General features: G+C 38.5%; 1 protein-coding gene across 1 annotated transcript in view; it reads left to right on the top strand.

Moving 5' to 3' along the window:
• CUBN (cubilin) overlaps positions 1 to 17665 on the top strand; it is a 259194-nt gene that overhangs the window by 66519 nt on the left and 175010 nt on the right. Inside the window, exons 23-27 of the mRNA NM_001192575.1 lie at positions 2673 to 2865; positions 4181 to 4341; positions 4770 to 4951; positions 5864 to 6020; positions 7369 to 7556. Coding sequence (NP_001179504.1) covers positions 2673 to 2865; positions 4181 to 4341; positions 4770 to 4951; positions 5864 to 6020; positions 7369 to 7556 — 881 coding nt within the window. The remainder of the gene's footprint in view (positions 1 to 2672; positions 2866 to 4180; positions 4342 to 4769; positions 4952 to 5863; positions 6021 to 7368; positions 7557 to 17665) is intronic.

Raw genomic sequence — 17665 nt, 5'->3', positions numbered from 1 at the left:
GAGTCTGTGGTCAGTCTATAAGTTCATCAGCTCAAGGAGACTGTTTCACAGCCTTTATTTAATGTTCATTTGATCCATGAATTTTTATCTTAGTAATACTCCTTACTGGATCTGAAATACTTAATATACCACCTCTTCACACAGAGCCCTGCTCCTGCTTTCCCCTGCTTTATCTCTGTCTTTTCCCTCCTCCTTCCCTTCTTTCCTCCCTCCCTTTCTTCTGATCTTCCTTCCTTTTCTTCCTTCCATTATTCTTTGGCCCTTGAAGAAACATCTTGGCAGACTATAGAAAAGTATACAACATTCATCCCTGAAGTTAAATATCACCGTCAACTCTTTCAGTAAGTTAAGTCTTGATTACTTGCTGTTTAAAATCAAATAACCAACTCTGTGGTAAATGCTTGTTATTCTGAGGGCTCTACATGATAGGAGAACCCGTAATGTTTTCTGTGCACCTCTGGGCCAATGGTTCCTTTTTTCTTTTCTGAGTATGGTTATACAGCAGCAACTTGGGGAAATAGCACACCTAACCACCCTCATTTTCTTTTTTTATTCATCATAAAATATAATAGTTTATTCTCCTCCAAAACCTGCCCATCAGGGACTTGTGTCTACTCCGGGATCCTAGATTTATGTTATTACCAGATACAGTTGAAGATACATTGAAACCAGATTTTCTTTCAGAAATACCTCAGACTTGGAGGGCATAGGAGATTAAGTGGGTTGGTCAGTGACTAGAGAGCATGAAGAGATGAATAGATCAAATTGAAACTGGTAAAGTAGAAAAGCTAGTAGTTATTTAGGAAATAAAATTATCCTATCTAAAAGATTTATATGAATGATCTCATTTATTCCTCATATTTATGCTCTGCCTTTCTTGCACTTCTCTATCCCATTTTAGAGTGTAGTGATGATCTCTATCATTTACTAAGCACATACTATGTTCAGTTCAGTTCAGTTCAGTTCAGTCGCTCAGTCATGTCCAACCATTTGCAACACCGTGGACCGCAGCACGCCAGGCCTCCCTGTCCATCCCAACTTCCAGAGTCCACCCAAACCATGTCCATTGAATCGGTGATGCCAACCAACCATCTCATCCTCTGTCATCCCCTTCTCCTCCCACCTTCAATCTTTCCCAGCATCAGGGTCTTTTCAAATGAGCCAGTTCTTCGCATCAGGTGGCCAAAGAATTGGAGGTTCAGCTTCAACATTAGTCCTTCCAATGGATATTCATGATTGATTTCCTTTAGGATGGACTAGTTGGATCTCCTTGCAGTCCAAGGGACTCTCAAGAATCTTCTCCAACACCACAGTTCAAAAGCATCAGTTCTTTGGTGCTCAGCTTTCTTTATAGTTCAACTCTCACATCCATACATGACTACTGGAAAAACCATAGCTTTGACTAGATGAACCTTTGTTGGCAAAGTAATGTCTCTGCTTTTTAATATGCTATCTAGGTTGGTCATAACTTTTCTTCCAAGGAGCAAGTATCTTTAAATTTCACAGCTGCAATCACCATCTGCAATGATTTTGGAGCCCCCCAAAATAAATTCTCCCACTGTTTCCACTGTTTCCCCATCTATTTGCCATGAAGTGATGGGACCAGATGCCATGATCTTTGTTTTCTGAATGTTGAGCTTTAAGCCAACTTTTTCACTCTCCTCTTTCACTTTCATCAAGAGGCTCTTTAGTTCTTCTTCACTTTCTGCCATAAGTGTGTGTTATCTGCATATCTGAAGTTATTGATATTTCTCCTGGCAACCTTGATTCAAGCTGTGCTTCATCCAGTCCAGCATTTATCATGATGTACTCTGCATTTAAGTTAAATAAGCAGGGTGACAATATACAGCCTTGACGTACTCCTTTTTCTATTTGGAACCAGTCTGTTGTTCCATGTCCAGTTCTAGCTGTTACTTCTTGACCTGCATACAGATTTCTGAGAAGGCATGTCAGGTGGTCTGGTATTCCTATCTCTTTAAGAATTTTCCACAGTTTTTGTGATCCACACAGTCAAAAGCTTTGCCATAGTCAATAAAGCATGAACAATGCCATATTCAAGTCCTTTAATTGTATTATCTATGACCCTTGGGTGTATACTCAAAAATAGTTACATCTCCATTTTTGAGATGAGGCTCAGAACAGTGGAGCAAGTTGCCTAAGGTTGTACAGCTTGCTGGTATCTGAACTGGGCATTGATTCAAGGTCATTCCTATCCCCGGGTCTCGTCTCCTATTCATCCCCATGTGGCTGAGTAGTGGTTTTGTCATTTCTCATAAATGCGTGCTTTGACAAAAACCATTTTGAAAGAAAGTTTGAAAGAACTGAATTATTACTAAGCCTTCCCCTGTGATTTCTGTAGGTAAGCCTAGTTTTTAATGTTTATGATAATTTGCATGGATTAGAAAAAATTAAAGTACTTTCAAGAACCAAAAAGTTGTGGTTACATGTAACTACTTCCACCATATAGCTTAGGTTTACTATTAGTAATTGTTTTTGCCTTTGAGATTTCGAAAACTTTGTTTTGAAAGGAAGTCATTCTTTGAACATCCCAGAATGGCATATTGAAAATCAAATATATTAGCATAAATTAATGACGTATATATAACTAAATGTCTTATAAATGTATTATCTTGTAAATTATTTTTCCTCTTGGGATCTGTTTCTTTTTACAGCATGCTTGAACGACTATACAGAAGAATCTGGGACTTTCACTTCTCCAAACTTCCCCGGTTTTTACCCCAACAACTTGGAATGCATTTATAGGATCACAGTGGAAAGCAGCCAACAGATTGCGTTACACTTCACAAACTTCTCCTTGGAGGATGCCATTGGTAGTACATGTGTAGCAGATTATGTGGAAATCAGGTAAGCACCTTTATTTCATCATAATCTTTTTTTTTTCTTATTTATTTTCACTTTTAATTTTTCTTGGAAAGGATAAGAAAAAATATAGAAAATGTTCTGTGAAGCTCCTTTTTGTGCTCTTTCTTACAAGATACAAAGTTTGTCGTTTGGAACCTGACTTAGCAGTAGGAAAACAGAAAGGCTTGTGAATTTCAGTGCAAGGCTTTTTCGTTAATTCTTCATTGCTTTGAAAGGATGGGTTTTTTAAAGTTATATTTGCAGTAAAGGTGAGTTAAGGTATATATTAATATCTCCCCAGATTGTTATTGTTGTTTTAGTCGCTATGTCATGTTTGACTCTTTTGCGACTCCATGGACTATAGCCCACCAGGCTTCTGTGTCCATGGGATTTCCAGATCGTTGCAGTGAGTTAAATTAGACTAATAATTTGTTGCCCTTCTGTGTTAAAGTTTTTATTTGGCATTTCAAAAGGCTAGAATCTTATACTATTTTATAACAAATTTAATTCTCTGATGTAAAGTAAGCTACTTAAACAGTAAATCACAATTCCCTGATGCTGGGAAAGATTGACGGCAGGAGGAAAAGGGGGTGAGAGAGGATGAGATGGTTGAATGGCATCCCCAACTCGATGCACATGAGTTTGAGCAGACATAGTGAAGGACAGGGAAGCCCGGCATGCTGCAGTTCATGGGTCTGCCAAGAGTCGAACATGACTTAGCGATTGAGCACCACCACCATATAATGCTAAAATAAGATGATTTTCTTAATTATCAGCAGTCATTGGTTGAATGAATCTTTTTTTAGGCTTGGAAAATACAGAATATAAACTATAGATAGTAAACTAGATTTAAGACCCCAAAAGTTCTTAGGGAAGGAAGTATTTTTAAAACTATGCATAACTATGTCAAATATATTACATTTTGAAAACTTTCAAATTAGAAAAACATTCAAGTTTCTCTGTAAAATTAAGCCACATTTGTTTATATTGTTAATAATTTTTGTTTCTTTATCTTTTGTTCTGTGATACATTTGGCAGATGCTTTATTTGAAAGAGAGAAGATTGAGTACTTTTTCTCTATTTGTAATTGGGTGTATAAAATGTCAGGTCAACAATAAATGATGGTGATTTTATTCATTGTTATTCACATGCTATTTAATAAAGCGAAAAACTGAAAGCTTGCAATTGTTTTCAGAATATTTTTGAGAGAGGTTGACTGACAAATGGATCTGTTTTTGATCTCAAAGTTAATTAATGTTAAATGTTTATATTATAACCTAATAACCTAATAAATGATCACACCTATATTTTGTCACAGGAATGGAGGCTATGAAAATTCACCACTCCTGGGGCAATACTGTGGTTCAAATTTACCTCCAAGAATCATCTCCCACAGTAACAAGTTATGGTTAAAATTTAAGAGTGACTTCTTCGGCTCTGGGCCTGGATTCTCGGCTTACTGGGATGGGTCCTTAACAGGTAAATGGCCAAGACTTGCCCTTTATTCGAGAGTCCAATCAGATTGGATTTTTCATTCTTGGATTGCTGTGCTGTTACATATTATTTTTTTCTAGCTGTATTTTGTCAGTACTATTTGTAATAAACTTCAACATTGTGAATATTTCTGAATTAACTCTAGCTGTTTTGTTTTTGTTTTTATTTTTGAAGGACATAGTAAGGGAAAATGTCATATTCCCTGGTATAGTTCATCAAGCTGGTCATCTTGGTTGGGAAAAGGAAAGTACACTGATGTGAATTGACATTTTAAGCCAGCTAGTCTTTGGTGGTGCAGGGTTGTTTTGTTGGTTTTTAAGGGGAGTGACAGTAGCACCAGTTTGAAATAGACAAGAGAATTCCGTTTTACAGAAAGAAAAGACTGTGTGTTATCCCCAGTCTTTCTCCCGCAGGTTGTGGGGGCAATCTCACCACGTCCACCGGCACATTCACGTCCCCCAACTACCCGATGCCCTACTATCACAGCTCTGAGTGCTCCTGGTGGCTGAAGGCCAGCCGTGGCAGTCCGTTCCTGCTGGAGTTTGAAGACTTCCATTTGGAGTATCATCCAAATTGTAGTCAAGACTATCTGGCTGTATGTATGAAGTTTCACTTGTAGCTTTCACTGCTCCCATCTTGCCCAGTGCACGTTGATGCCTCATTTTTTATTTCTGAGATTCAGGAAAAGGGATCATTTAAACAATATCCACATTAAAAATTTAAACAAAATAAAAAATTAAAAGAAAATTTGATGAAAATACCTTTCTAAGTACAGCATATATTAATGAATGGCTTGGTATATACTAAGTCTTTAAAATATATTGAATATAGACTGTTAAGATACGGTTAAAAATCTCCTGAAAGGGGTTATGAGATTTATCATAGTTATTATCTACATGATTTGTATATATGTATTGAAAACTAACAATCTAGAGGACTGTGTCAGAGGTTGAATTAAAGATAACTGAAGTCAATAAAACAGAGCTTTTTACAGTACCAGTAAGTCACCATCTCCATTAAATAACCACCTAAATAAAAAATGTGTTAAAGTGTCATAAATGATAAACTATGAAATAAAAAAGCAAGGAAGACTGCTGATAATAGCTATGGTCTCAAAAACATGTAACAATCCTTTATTTTCAATCTTTACATTTCAGGCTAGGTTCTTTCCCTTACCCTTATATACAGCCACAGCTTGAGTACATAGCTCAGGTTTATAGACATTTAAATACAATTTTATAAGATATTTGATTCAGGGCTCTTCTATTGTTATATCATTTTGTATTTCTTCCCCACTTATCAAGAATTGCAGAGTCATTTAGATAATGTTTACAGCCATAATCATCTGACATTTAAAATATTTTCTTGGAACTTCCCTGGCGGTCTAGTGATTAACACTCTGCACGTCCATTGCAGGGGGCACAAGTTTGATCCCTGGTCAGGGAACTAAGATCTCGCATGCCTTGTGGCGTGACAAACAAACAAACAATAAAACGTTTTCTTAAAGGTCTATGATGGGTCAAGTACAAGCTCTCATCTGTTAACTCGGCTTTGTGGGAATGAGAAGCCATCTGTCATCCGTTCCAGTGGAGACAGCATGTCTTTAAAACTGAGGACAGATGAAGGCCAGCAAGGAGGCGGCTTCCTGGTTAAATACCAGCAGAGTAAGTGTGTGTACTGGTTGCTCAGTGATTGCAGTGGGTATTCAGTCTCTTGAATGAAGCAAATTGAAAGAAGTGTAACCCATTAGTTTGAGCAACTGAAATAAATCTTAGTTCCTTATGAAAAAGTTTAACTCTGTTTGATGGAGAAATGCTTACACATTGAGTATAATGTCATGTAACTAACACATGTGGTAAGCTCAGAAAGCTGGAAGAAGAATTTGCTTAGATAGTCACAATTTAAAGATTGGTGTAACTGGTTAGCAGCTAATGGGTTTTCATTTGAATTAAACATGATAGTCTTCTAATTGGGACTGTCAATAATGGGACACTATTCTATTATACAAAGTTATCCAACACTATTGCTTTTGTCTTCTATCTCAAAAGGTACTTAAATTTTATTAAGGGAAACTGTAGACCTCAATGACTTACAAATGGTGTCCCAGTCACCTGTCAAGAAGCAATGTAGGAGAAATGCAACTACAAACCACATTTTTCAGCGACAATTTTTCAATACATTTATTTTCCCATTCTCTTTTATTACACATCATACAATATGCAAAAGACTGGAGAAAAGGCATGCCTAGGCCTCATTCAAGTCATTAAGTTTGGTAGAATTTGGCAGTGGCTCCCAAGACTAGCCATACGTAGAAGTGCCTAGTACGGTCGTGTTGAAAACTCAGCTAAAGAAAATGCCACCATCGGATTGAAGACTTTTTTTCAAAATTTAATGTTTTCATTTCTTCTTCAAATCTTTTACATTGCTTCTATTCAATTGAATCTTCCTGATGACTAACTAGAGGAATAACAGAGTCTTTATTATGAATTTCATGCTGACTTTTGAATGTTGAACAAAGCCATGTTGTTAATCATTTTTAGCACTCACATAGGACTTTGTGTTTCTAAACTGTTGAATTTAAAGGTCAAGATTTCTGTCTCTTCCAAATGCTAAAGTTAGAAAAACAGAAGCATAGAATGTTTAATACACTTTTCTAAACAAACAAATTAGACTGATGCGTGAGTCAGGCTACGCTATTCTCTGCACCAATTCACAGCAACATGATGCCAGTTTTAACACAGGCAATTTTCATGACACTTTAAAGTTGATGAATTCATTTAAATATTATTTCACATTTGTTCTAAATGGAGACCATTTCCATATAAAAATGCTGCACCAACTACCTGTGTATGTATGCGTCTATTTATGTGTATGTGTGTGTGTGTATTTGTGTATACACACATATATATGTTTCTTTTTAACATAGATATTTTCCTATAGAAAAATCATACACATCTTGGGGCAATTATGATACGTATGATAGTGGTTAACAGTCATTGTTATTTTTCCCAGCATGTGATAACGTGGTGATTGTGAATCAAACCTATGGCACCTTAGAGAGTATACATTATCCAAATCCCTATTCGGTCAACCAGCGTTGCAACTGGACCATCCAAGCAACAACTGGAAACACTGTGAATTATACGTTTTTAGCATTTGAATTGGAATATTACACAAACTGCTCCACTGACTATTTAGAGGTATGTGTTCTGAAGCTAAATAATCACTGCATTTTCTGTTCAAGTTAGCAAGCCAAGGTAAGTTATCATGCTTTGCAGAACCAAACCATTCACCCTGTCCTATATGTCTGTAATACGCTGACTATACATGGTATTTGGACAGATGAGTTTCAAGTCTTTTTCGTTGCATCACCTTAATAATAAGGGTACTTAATCCATTACATTATATGCAAACCTTAAATTATATGAAACCTTAAAACTACCTGTGTTTTAAGGTTTCAATGTAACTTCTGGACTGAGTAACCTCATCTTACCTAAAAAATGCAGAATTGGAAGAAAAACTTCTGGTTTTTGTTGGTTATTTTTTGTTTGTTCTTATTTATAAAGAGAGATCAGAAAGTATTTAAATATCATGACTTTAATACCTAATTAAGCTGATACTGGGAATCATGATTTTGATTCTTGTGTTTTATTTTTACACCTGAGTTCATTTCAATTAATTTTTCTGTTTGTAAATTGGAAGTTTCTATTTGTTATAATAATGACCACAAGTAGCATTTATTGAACTTTCTGTATATAATGCTATGCAATGAAAGTTGCTGGAAAATTAAGTACCTCCAAATAGAAGGTAATATGCTACTTTTAGGATAAGATATTTTATTTACCAAAGCTTTTTTGTTGATTTGAATATGCAACTTTGTGGAGGTATAGATTGAAAAGTTAGGTGGTTACTTATCTTTCTTTATTAATGTAATTATATAATCATATATAAAATTATATATTTTATAAGCCATTGTATTAATTTAGAATGTTAGTTTCCACTTTCATAAAACAATTTTACTCAGACTGTTTACATATATTTTGACATCTAGTTCTCATCATTAATAAAATCACTTTTGAGTCACTTAACACATCTTTATCTCCATCTCCATGCTAGCATATAATACTTCTAATCCATATATAATGTTTTCATTAGAGATCTTTTCTAAGAGGCCAGTCCCCACTCTGATAACATTAGGACATTTCCTGTATCCCTTCTATCCACAACTTAATAATTGAGTATCGTTCTCTTTAAGATGGACAGTGATTTTAGGAAGTCTTGCTTGCAAAGACTTTCACCATCCAGTGTGTGTAACTTTCAGGACATAGTCCCGGGGTTGGGGGGGACGGTGGTGGTGGGAATCACAGAAAAAGCCTTTATCTTTGTAAAAGTGTTTTAACCCTCTTTTAAAGCAATTCTTAAAAAAAAAAAAAAAAAAAAAAGCTAGCATTGATGGAGGTCATTTGAGATTATCATATCTTTTCCAAATAGCACTTTTGTTTTTCAAAGCAAAGAAGAGAAAGCTTTGAGAGACTTAGTGAGGTGCTGAATATTAATATATGGATTCTTTGCCTTTGAAGGATATTTTGGGGGGTTAAAAAAATCTTGCTTTATATTTAGAAAAACTCAGTATTAGAGAAATAGTAACCATAGTGTTTATCCACCAGAAAGTTATATTTACTAGTAGTCAAAGAAAACATGAGACAACATGAAACAAACATTAAAAAAGCACAAACTTGACAGAGATTTTAAAAATCCCCTTTCCTTAATCTGTGGGCTTCCCTGGTAGCTCAGCTGGTAAAGAATCTACCTGCAATGCAGGAGATCCTAGTTTGATTCCTGGGTCAGCAAGATTTGCTGGAGAAGGGATAGGCTATCCACTCCAGTATTCTTAGGCTTCCCTGGTGGCTCAGATGGTAAAGAATCCACCTGCAATATGGGAGACCTGGGTTCAATCCCTGGTTGGGAAGAACTCCTGGAGAAGGGAACAGCTACACTCTCCAGTATTCTTGCTTAGAGAATTCCATGGACAAAGGAACCTGGCAGGCTACAGTCCATTGGGTTGCAAAGAGTCAGACATGACTAAGTGACTTTCACTTCACTTTACTTTCTTGATCTAGTGCTTAGGTGGTCTTCACAAGCTTGACAATGGCATATTTGTCTCATTCCATTTACCTGGAGTGATCATCTTCTTTTCTTCACATGGTGAGATTTTGTTCATTCTTTAGGAAAAAATACAAAGGTTTCTTTCAAAGCCGCTTGTTCATACCACAGACATAAGCAGTTTGTCATATCATATTCTTACCGTGTGTGATTGTGCCCACACACCCTACTGGACTGTAAGCTTTATGAAGGTGAGAACTGTCTCCGGCTAACTTTGTAACCCAGGCCCTGATTATAGAATTGAGGTCTTATGGGAGTTCAGTAAGTTCAGGTTAAATTGAACATCACAGCCATATTTTAGCATCAGCTGAAAGATAAGCTATAAGAAAGAACTGAATTCCAGACTGGCATTTTTGTGTAATCTCTACACATTCACTACAATTCTACCACTTTGAGCACATACCAAAATAGAATTCATGGGTGTGCAGAGTACTGCATGTTTACCAATCTGCTGGGTGCCTTATTTGATAAAAAGCACAATGCAGAGAGCGGGGCCAACAGGAAGCTTTTGAACTGGGTTTTAAGGACGGCTTTGGCAGAAAGAGTGGGAGCAAATGAGATGAAACCTTTCCAGGGACCAGACTCCACCTCTTTGGACTTACTTGAGGGTGAAATGGTAACAAAAAGGCCCATCGGATAATTTTTGGAAGTGTTAGAAAACTTGTTCCAACAACAGCAGAGCCTCTCCACAGATGATGTTACAGATGGGCCATGTATCTTGTGCAACATTGATGGTGAAAGCCACAAAAATACAGAATGAGAACCAGAAGTTCAGCTAAGCCTTCCAAAGAATGACACTGTTGCCAGAGGGAGGAGATGTTTTCCATTTCTGTAAGCCAAGGGGCAAGACCAAAGCAATCGCTACAATGGCTGGTTTATGATGGAAATTCTAAAAGCACAAATGACCATTAATGGAGAGAATAGCCACAAACATGAAACCTAGCTTCCATTATTTTATAACTTCTAGTTCAAGGGTTTTTTTCAAGTGATTTAGTCAAGTTCAAAGTGAGTAGCTGTGACTGCAGCCAGAATTGAGTTATTTTCAATTAACAGAACTGAAACTATGCAAGGACTTGATTAGGTGCTGGTGGGACACTGTGCCCAGCCTTGCTGAGACGTGTGGGTTGGTAAAGATCCCACTGGGAAACGAATCCATCCTCTATGCCTTTGTCCTCTGGGTGAAATGAAAGAATTCAGATTTGGAAATAAAATACTTAGTGGGAGGAAGGGTCATTTGCTTAAAGGAGTAAGGCTGTGTTGCCCCTGCAGTTTTAGGAAGTCAACCTTAGGATTCTTTTTGTATTTTATTACTTGATTTCGCTTTTTCATTTTTATTTTGAGACTGGGGCTGTATCTGGAAGAAGAAGTTTTTAAATCAGTATTGAAAATACAAACAAAAGTAATGGATTTGGGAAAAATCAGCACAGAAATGTACAGGAAATCCAGAGCCTGTGTTGGTTCTGGGAGCCTGTGGGTGGGGAGCCAAGGATGGAGGAAAACCAAGAGGTTTTTGTGTCATAGAAGCTGAAGGAAGAGACTGGGACAGAAGGTGACAGTAATAAGCAAGGAGGGATGCTCCCAAGGGTCCAGAAAGGTCAGCTCCCATGGGATCCCCTCCGCTTTGTGCTTGCTGGTATGTCAGTGTCTCTTCAAATGTGGTCCAGGATTGGATTCAGTTCTCCTACTAACTTGGCGTTGGACCATATTATCTGGTTTGTGTGCTCTAATAGGTTTGTTGTTAGCCACGTCATGGTGTTGGATGATATTAAACACTTGTGGTCTCCAGGTCATTTTTACATGAAAGGCAGTGACTTCATAGCTAAACATAGGATATTATTTCTAGTAAGTTATACTGGACTATTTTGCCTCAGAGTTCCATCTCATGATGATTCCTCTAAATCCTCTGGTCTTTAGAGTATTATTTATTTGCATGTAGACTCATTAGCTTATGACTTCTTAAAAAATAAATATCAGAAAATATAAATATCAGATAAATATAAACATTTGGTAAATATCAGAAAGATGCTACCTGTTTCAAGTATTCTAAAATGATAGGTTTCTTGGGTTAAAATGCTTCTGTTATTGAACACTTTTAGGAAAGCACCATTCAAACAAAGTTGGTAATAATAATAGCTTGTATTTGTCAAATGCATTACTTATTAGATAATTCTTGAAGCAACCGTGTAATGTAGGAAATATCATTATCTCATTTGACAGGTGAGGAAACTGAGACAAAGGCAGGTTGTCCACAGTCACACAGATTATATTACCAGAGCCAGGCTTTCCACCGGGCACTGTGGCTCCATGCCAATGCCCCAAGCCATGACACCACACATACTCTGTGTGTGTTCTCTTTCAGAATTATCACTCTCAGAGGTGACATGAGGGAGTTTCCATGGAACTCCCAAGTTGAGCACTTCAGTGACCCTGTCACCAAGAGAAATGTAAGCTATTTAGCATGACCTTTGCACAGGGAAACAGTGGTCATTTATTATATCTTTGCTTCATACTGACAACTTATGTTCAGGGTCCAATGTAGAATTTTTCCCTAAAATTACCATCCATCTTACTCATCTGTGAGATTCCAGAATAAATCTTTCCCACATTTTGGAAGTTAAGACATTTCCCCTTCAGACCTCTGGCATCTGCCTATGTTCCCTCTTCTGTCTTATACTCTTGGTTGTAGATACACACTCAAACTGACCCATGGGGAAAAGACTAGTGTTTGTGCAATGGCTGTTCCCTTGGAAAGTTTAAAAAGCCGCCTCATAACACATGGGACCAACTGAAAAGCTGGGAGAGGGCAGAGACTAAGAAGGCTCAGGAGTGACTCCCTTCTTCTTCTTTCTTCTGACTTTCTTGTTTCTTGCTGTGAACATAGACTCTGGCCTCCTTTTTCATCTCAGAAGCTTCCTCTGAGTTTCTTCAATTTCACAGATTTAACTTAAATAAGGGCACCCCAGCCATAACATTTCAAGACCGTGGGCCTCAGGTGCTTACAAACAACTAGACTTTCTCTTGGTGACAGGTTACGTCCTGTCACCAGGTGCTCATCTCTTTGAGTCTGACAACAAGGCAAGGATCTAGCTGTCAATGGATAAGTGCCCCTCTGTTCAGTATGACCAGCTCTGACCAGGGGCAGCAAGGTCTAGCCCTCTGGCCCAAGATGCTCATAGTTCATATCTGTGGAAAGAGACAAAACCTTTCAGCAGGGACATACATGGATTCTGCCGGTGTGCTAAAGCCTTTTGTTCTCTTTTTTGGCTATGACCTGCGGCTTGTGTGATCCTAGTTCCTCAACTAGGTGTTGAGCCTGGGCTGTCAAGAGTGAAAGTGTGGAGTCCTAGCCACTGGACCACCAGGGAGTTCCCCTGAAGTGTGGTTTGAATTGCCTATGAAGTGAGCAAGATTACACAATTTGTTCTGTAGTGACCATACCTCTCAGGACTGTGCGGTGTAATGCACTTAAGCATGGGAAAATTATTTTAAAGACACTGACAGACTTATCCTCTAAATTGGATTTCCTGTTTCTTCTCCCAGTTTCAAAATCACAAGAGGTGTCTTCTACTTCACCTTCATCGTGTTACACTGTCTTCTCCAAGCAGTGGTCCAACTCACATTTCCATCTTCTTTTGCCCCAATCATAGCTTAAAAAAATAGACATTTCTTTCTACCTGTGCCATATCCCAAAGTTTAGCTAATTTGTATGTGCGCTTATGGGATGGTCAGAAAGCTACCATGTACATCCATGGGTTTTTTTCTTAGACTGAGTTCTTCAGAGGGTTTCCCTTTTCTTACCTACCCCAACCCCCAAATTATTCCTGACTTTACGGACAGAGTTTAATTTTTTTTTTTTAGAGTATGTCTTTTTTCTTGAATTTCCTTTCCTTTTTCTATTGAATTTCTTTGTTCTTTCATTAATTTTTTAATTAAAAAATTTTTTTGGTCCATGTGCTCATATCTCCTTTCAGAATCTCTCTCCCTAAAGCCTCATGCCCATGACTGACATGTCATCACAGATTCGGAGGAGATGGATCACTCTCTCGTAATGGCTTGTTCATTTCTACAGTCACAACCACGTCTCTGCTGGTCAGGATTAGTTCAGGAGAGCACATCTCTTCACTCAGCACTCTCTGACAGAGTACAGAATATAAAGAATTCAGCAAACAGCATGCTTTTTTTAAGAACAAGACACCTGAGAGATGTCCACAAAGACATCTGACCTCTGCCATCCCTGGTTTCTTATTGCTCCACTGGTGTTGATATCGTTCCTTTAAAAAACAACAACAAAAAAAAAACACCTTCTGCTGAGGAAGAATGTGATGTGGAGGATAAAGCCCCCATAACTAGCTACTAAATCTGCCTTCATTCCAGAATCATTTAGGTAACTTGTTTAAAAATATATTCATAGACCCTAGACTCCACCCCGGCTCCATTCAGCCAAAATCCCCAGGGATCCCAATAGAGCAAACCCTGAATTAGCCTCAGTTTAGCAGCTGGGGCCACTGTCTGCAGCCCACTTCCATCACGACAGCACGTTTCATCCTCACTTCAAAACTCTCTCCTGGGAAGTCGTAAGGATTATAATAGGGGTCTTCTTAGCATATACCTTCAAGGGCTTTTCCATGTTTCTTTTTCAATAGGGCTTACTTTTCCATTGCTACAGCCAAAGCTGTACAAAATCAAGCATACATTGTATGCTTTGATTCACTAAGGCTCACTGATACTGTTATATTTATCTCAGCACATTAACATGTCAGATTCACTTTGCAGTGTCTGAATTCTGATTCTAAACTTCTTCCGCACCTTCTTTATTGGACACCTTTGCCACTATCATCTTCCATTATTTCAACATTCTTTCTAATGCCTTCCCTTTCCACTTATGTCCCTTTCAAGTCCTCTCAATTATGTCAGTGACTTCTGTCAAATGTATTTCCCTGTAGCCTTTATAAGATTCACTTCATCCCTCGCCAAATCCTCTTTCTGATGTCATCTTCCCCAGCTATTTATATCATTGCTTTTTGCACTTCCATGTCCTCCTTTCAGTGACAAAACAGTGCGCTGCTAATGAAAAGCGTCCTTGAGAACGTCACTGATGTCCGTCAGTCTTCCAGTCTTACACGCATGTTGTCCAAGTTTGCAGCCTGAGCAGTGTTTTCCGTAACTACAACTCTGCAGCATCAGGCCCAAAGGCCTGATTAAGGAATACTGTGGGCCTTCCAGATGGCTCAGAGGTAAAGAATCTGCCTGTCAATGCAGGAGATGCAGGAGACATGGGTTCAATCCCTGGTCAGAAAGATCCTCTGGAAATGGCAACTTGCTCCAGTATTGTTGCCTGGGAAATTCCATGGAAAGAGGAGCCTGGTGGGCTATAGTCCATGGGGTCACAAAAAGTTGGAGATGACTGAGCAACTGAACACAGGAAAGAATACTAGCTGTTTTTTGGAGAACTCAGAAATGCTCAGATGCTTAGTACAATACAAGTTTACTTCTCAGTCATGTTGGAGACCAATTCAGGTGTTCCTCTGCCTTCCATATAGTGGTTCAGGCATGCAGACAAAGGGGAACTGCATTTGGGGAAATCACTTAGCTCTCTCTGCCACACACGTTGACAGATGTCTTACAAATAGAGACCAGTGTTCTCATAAATTTGAGAAATGCTGAATCAAACACAATGCAACAGGATCTGTTTTGTTCTGTTTTTGCTGTAGTACTTCCTCAGGTTTTTACCGCCCTAAATAGGCATTGCTCATTTATTTATCGACTCATTCAGTCACTCAAATATATTTTAGACACATAGGCTGTGGAAATACAACTGTTTTAGCATCAGTTTTCCTTGTTTTCATGGAGGAGACAGATGTTAATCAATGTATTATTGTTACTGTTGCTGTTTAGTCGCTAAGTCGTGTCTACCTCTTTGAGACCCCATGGATTATTGCTCGCCAGGCTCTTCTGTCGTGGGATTCTCCAGGCAAGATATACTGAAGTGGGTTGCCCTGTTGTCCTTCAGAGGATCTTCCCAATCCAGAGATTGAACTTATGTCTCTTGCATTGGCAGGCAGATTCTTTACTGCTAAACCACCAGGGAAGCCCTTAGTCAGTTTGCAACAGTATACCAATTTAGTCACAAGTTGCATTAAATGCTATCAGGAATATTATCCAGGGTTCCTGGGGAAGAGTAACTGGACAAGATGTTGCAGAGCTGGAGGCTTCAGTAAAGGAAGTTGTGGTTGAGGAACTGTCAAAGGCAAACGGGACTTCCCTGGTGGCTCAGATGGTAAGTGTCTATTTCGCTTCAGTTGTGTCCAACTCTTTGTGACCCCATGGCCTGTAGCCTGCCAGACTCCTCTGTCCATGGGATTTCCCAGGCAAGAATGCCGGACTGGGTTGTCATTTCCATCTGCAAGGGATTTTCCTGACTTAAGGATCAAATGCACGTCTCTTGTATCTCCTGCATTGACAGATGGGTTCTTTACCACTAGCACCACCTAGAAAGTCCAGTTAGGTATAAAGAAATTCCTAAATAGAGAGCATTTAATTCTTTAGGGGCTGAGATATAATTAATGGTTCATCTCCCAAGACATTTAATTTTCTTCTTGTTTTCTGTCTATAGCCTGCTTCCATAATGCATTTTGACAATTCTCACAAAGGATAAATGGGAAAGCCAACATTTTGGTCCACTTATTTCACTCCAAGCTCTATTAAGAAATATAATAAAGAAATGTCAATTCCATTGACTAACAGGAGTTTTGGGTGTTAGCACTGTAACTTAAAAAATTATTTTTGTTACTCTCTGTTATCACAGAGAATAAGGACTTTGCTGTTTTTTTTTTTTTTTAATTTAACAATTCTTATTTTTAAAACTAATTTCCAGTGAAGGAAACAAGAGCAATTCTTGAGTTGTTGATGCCTTTCAAAATGTTGAATTACTTCTCTATGCCTCAGTTTCCAGAGCTCTAAAATGGAGATAACAATACTATCTGCATAATAGGGCTTCTGGAATTTTAAAGTAGGTAATACATGGGGCTTCCCTGGTGGTCCAGTGGATGAGAATCTGCCTGCTGATGCAGGGGACACAGGTTCGATCCCTTGTCCTGGAAAATCCTACATGCCTCAGAGCAACTAAAGCCAATTTGCCACCACTACTGAGCATGCGTACCTACAACCCATGCTGCAGAACAAGAGCCACCGCAGTGAGGCCCCTGAGCTCATAACTGGAGAGCAGCCCCTCCTACCACAACTAGCGAAGCCTGCGAGCAGCAACCAAGATCTAGCACAGCCACAAATGAATAAAATTTAAAAATCATGTGGCCTTAGACAATGATCACTTCTCAATTCTCTCATTTAATAAGCTTGGAAACTTAACTAGAAGAGTTAAAAAAAATTTTTTTTAATGAAGTTTGGCTCAGTGGGTAAAGAAGCTGCCTGCAATGCAGGAGATATCAGAGATATGGGTTTGATTCCTGGTTTGGGAAGATTCCCTGGAGGAGGGCATGGTAACCCACTCCAGTATTCTTGTCTGGAGAATCCCATGGACAGAGGAGTCTGGAGGGCTATAGTCCATAGTTGCAGAGAGTCAGACATGACTGAAGTGACTGAGCACCAAAAAAAATTAGATAATACATGGAAAGGGCTTAGAATGATACTCAGCACAGAGTAAGTGCTAATAAATATTATTTATTATTTTTTAACATAAATACAATTTTATGATAATTTGTTGTTCTAAAACATTTTGCAGTAAATGAAAAGCTACAGTTTCCAAAACAGCCTTCCCAATGTGACTAGCTTAGATTGGCCCTGTGTTGAAAGCAGGGCTTCCCTTCTCTGGCCTCTCAGATTTCCTCCCAAAGCCACAGGGATTGGGCGTTATCTGAATCTAAGAGTGAAGTAGTTAAAATCCCCTTTGCTGGTCAAAGAAAAGCAGAGAAGTGGAGGAGATGGGACGTGGTAGCAGCAGTGGGTCTGCACTGACTATTATCGTGGCACCTCCTTAAACACTTCCTGGACAGATGAGTCATGCTTCCTGGAACTGTCTGTTAGAGGAAGTCTGCTTCTAGGATGGCTGGCATGTTGCTTAGAATTCAGAGATAAGCTATTTCAATTCTAAGGACAACCGCTATTCAAAACCACACATAAAAAGTGAAAA

Source organism: Bos taurus, chromosome 13 (genome assembly GCF_002263795.3).
Source record: "Bos taurus isolate L1 Dominette 01449 registration number 42190680 breed Hereford chromosome 13, ARS-UCD2.0, whole genome shotgun sequence".
In the NCBI taxonomy this organism is placed as follows: Eukaryota; Metazoa; Chordata; class Mammalia; order Artiodactyla; family Bovidae; genus Bos; species Bos taurus.
The sequence above is the reverse complement of the archived record's forward strand: the minus strand, read 5'-3'. Positions and strand labels throughout refer to the sequence as shown.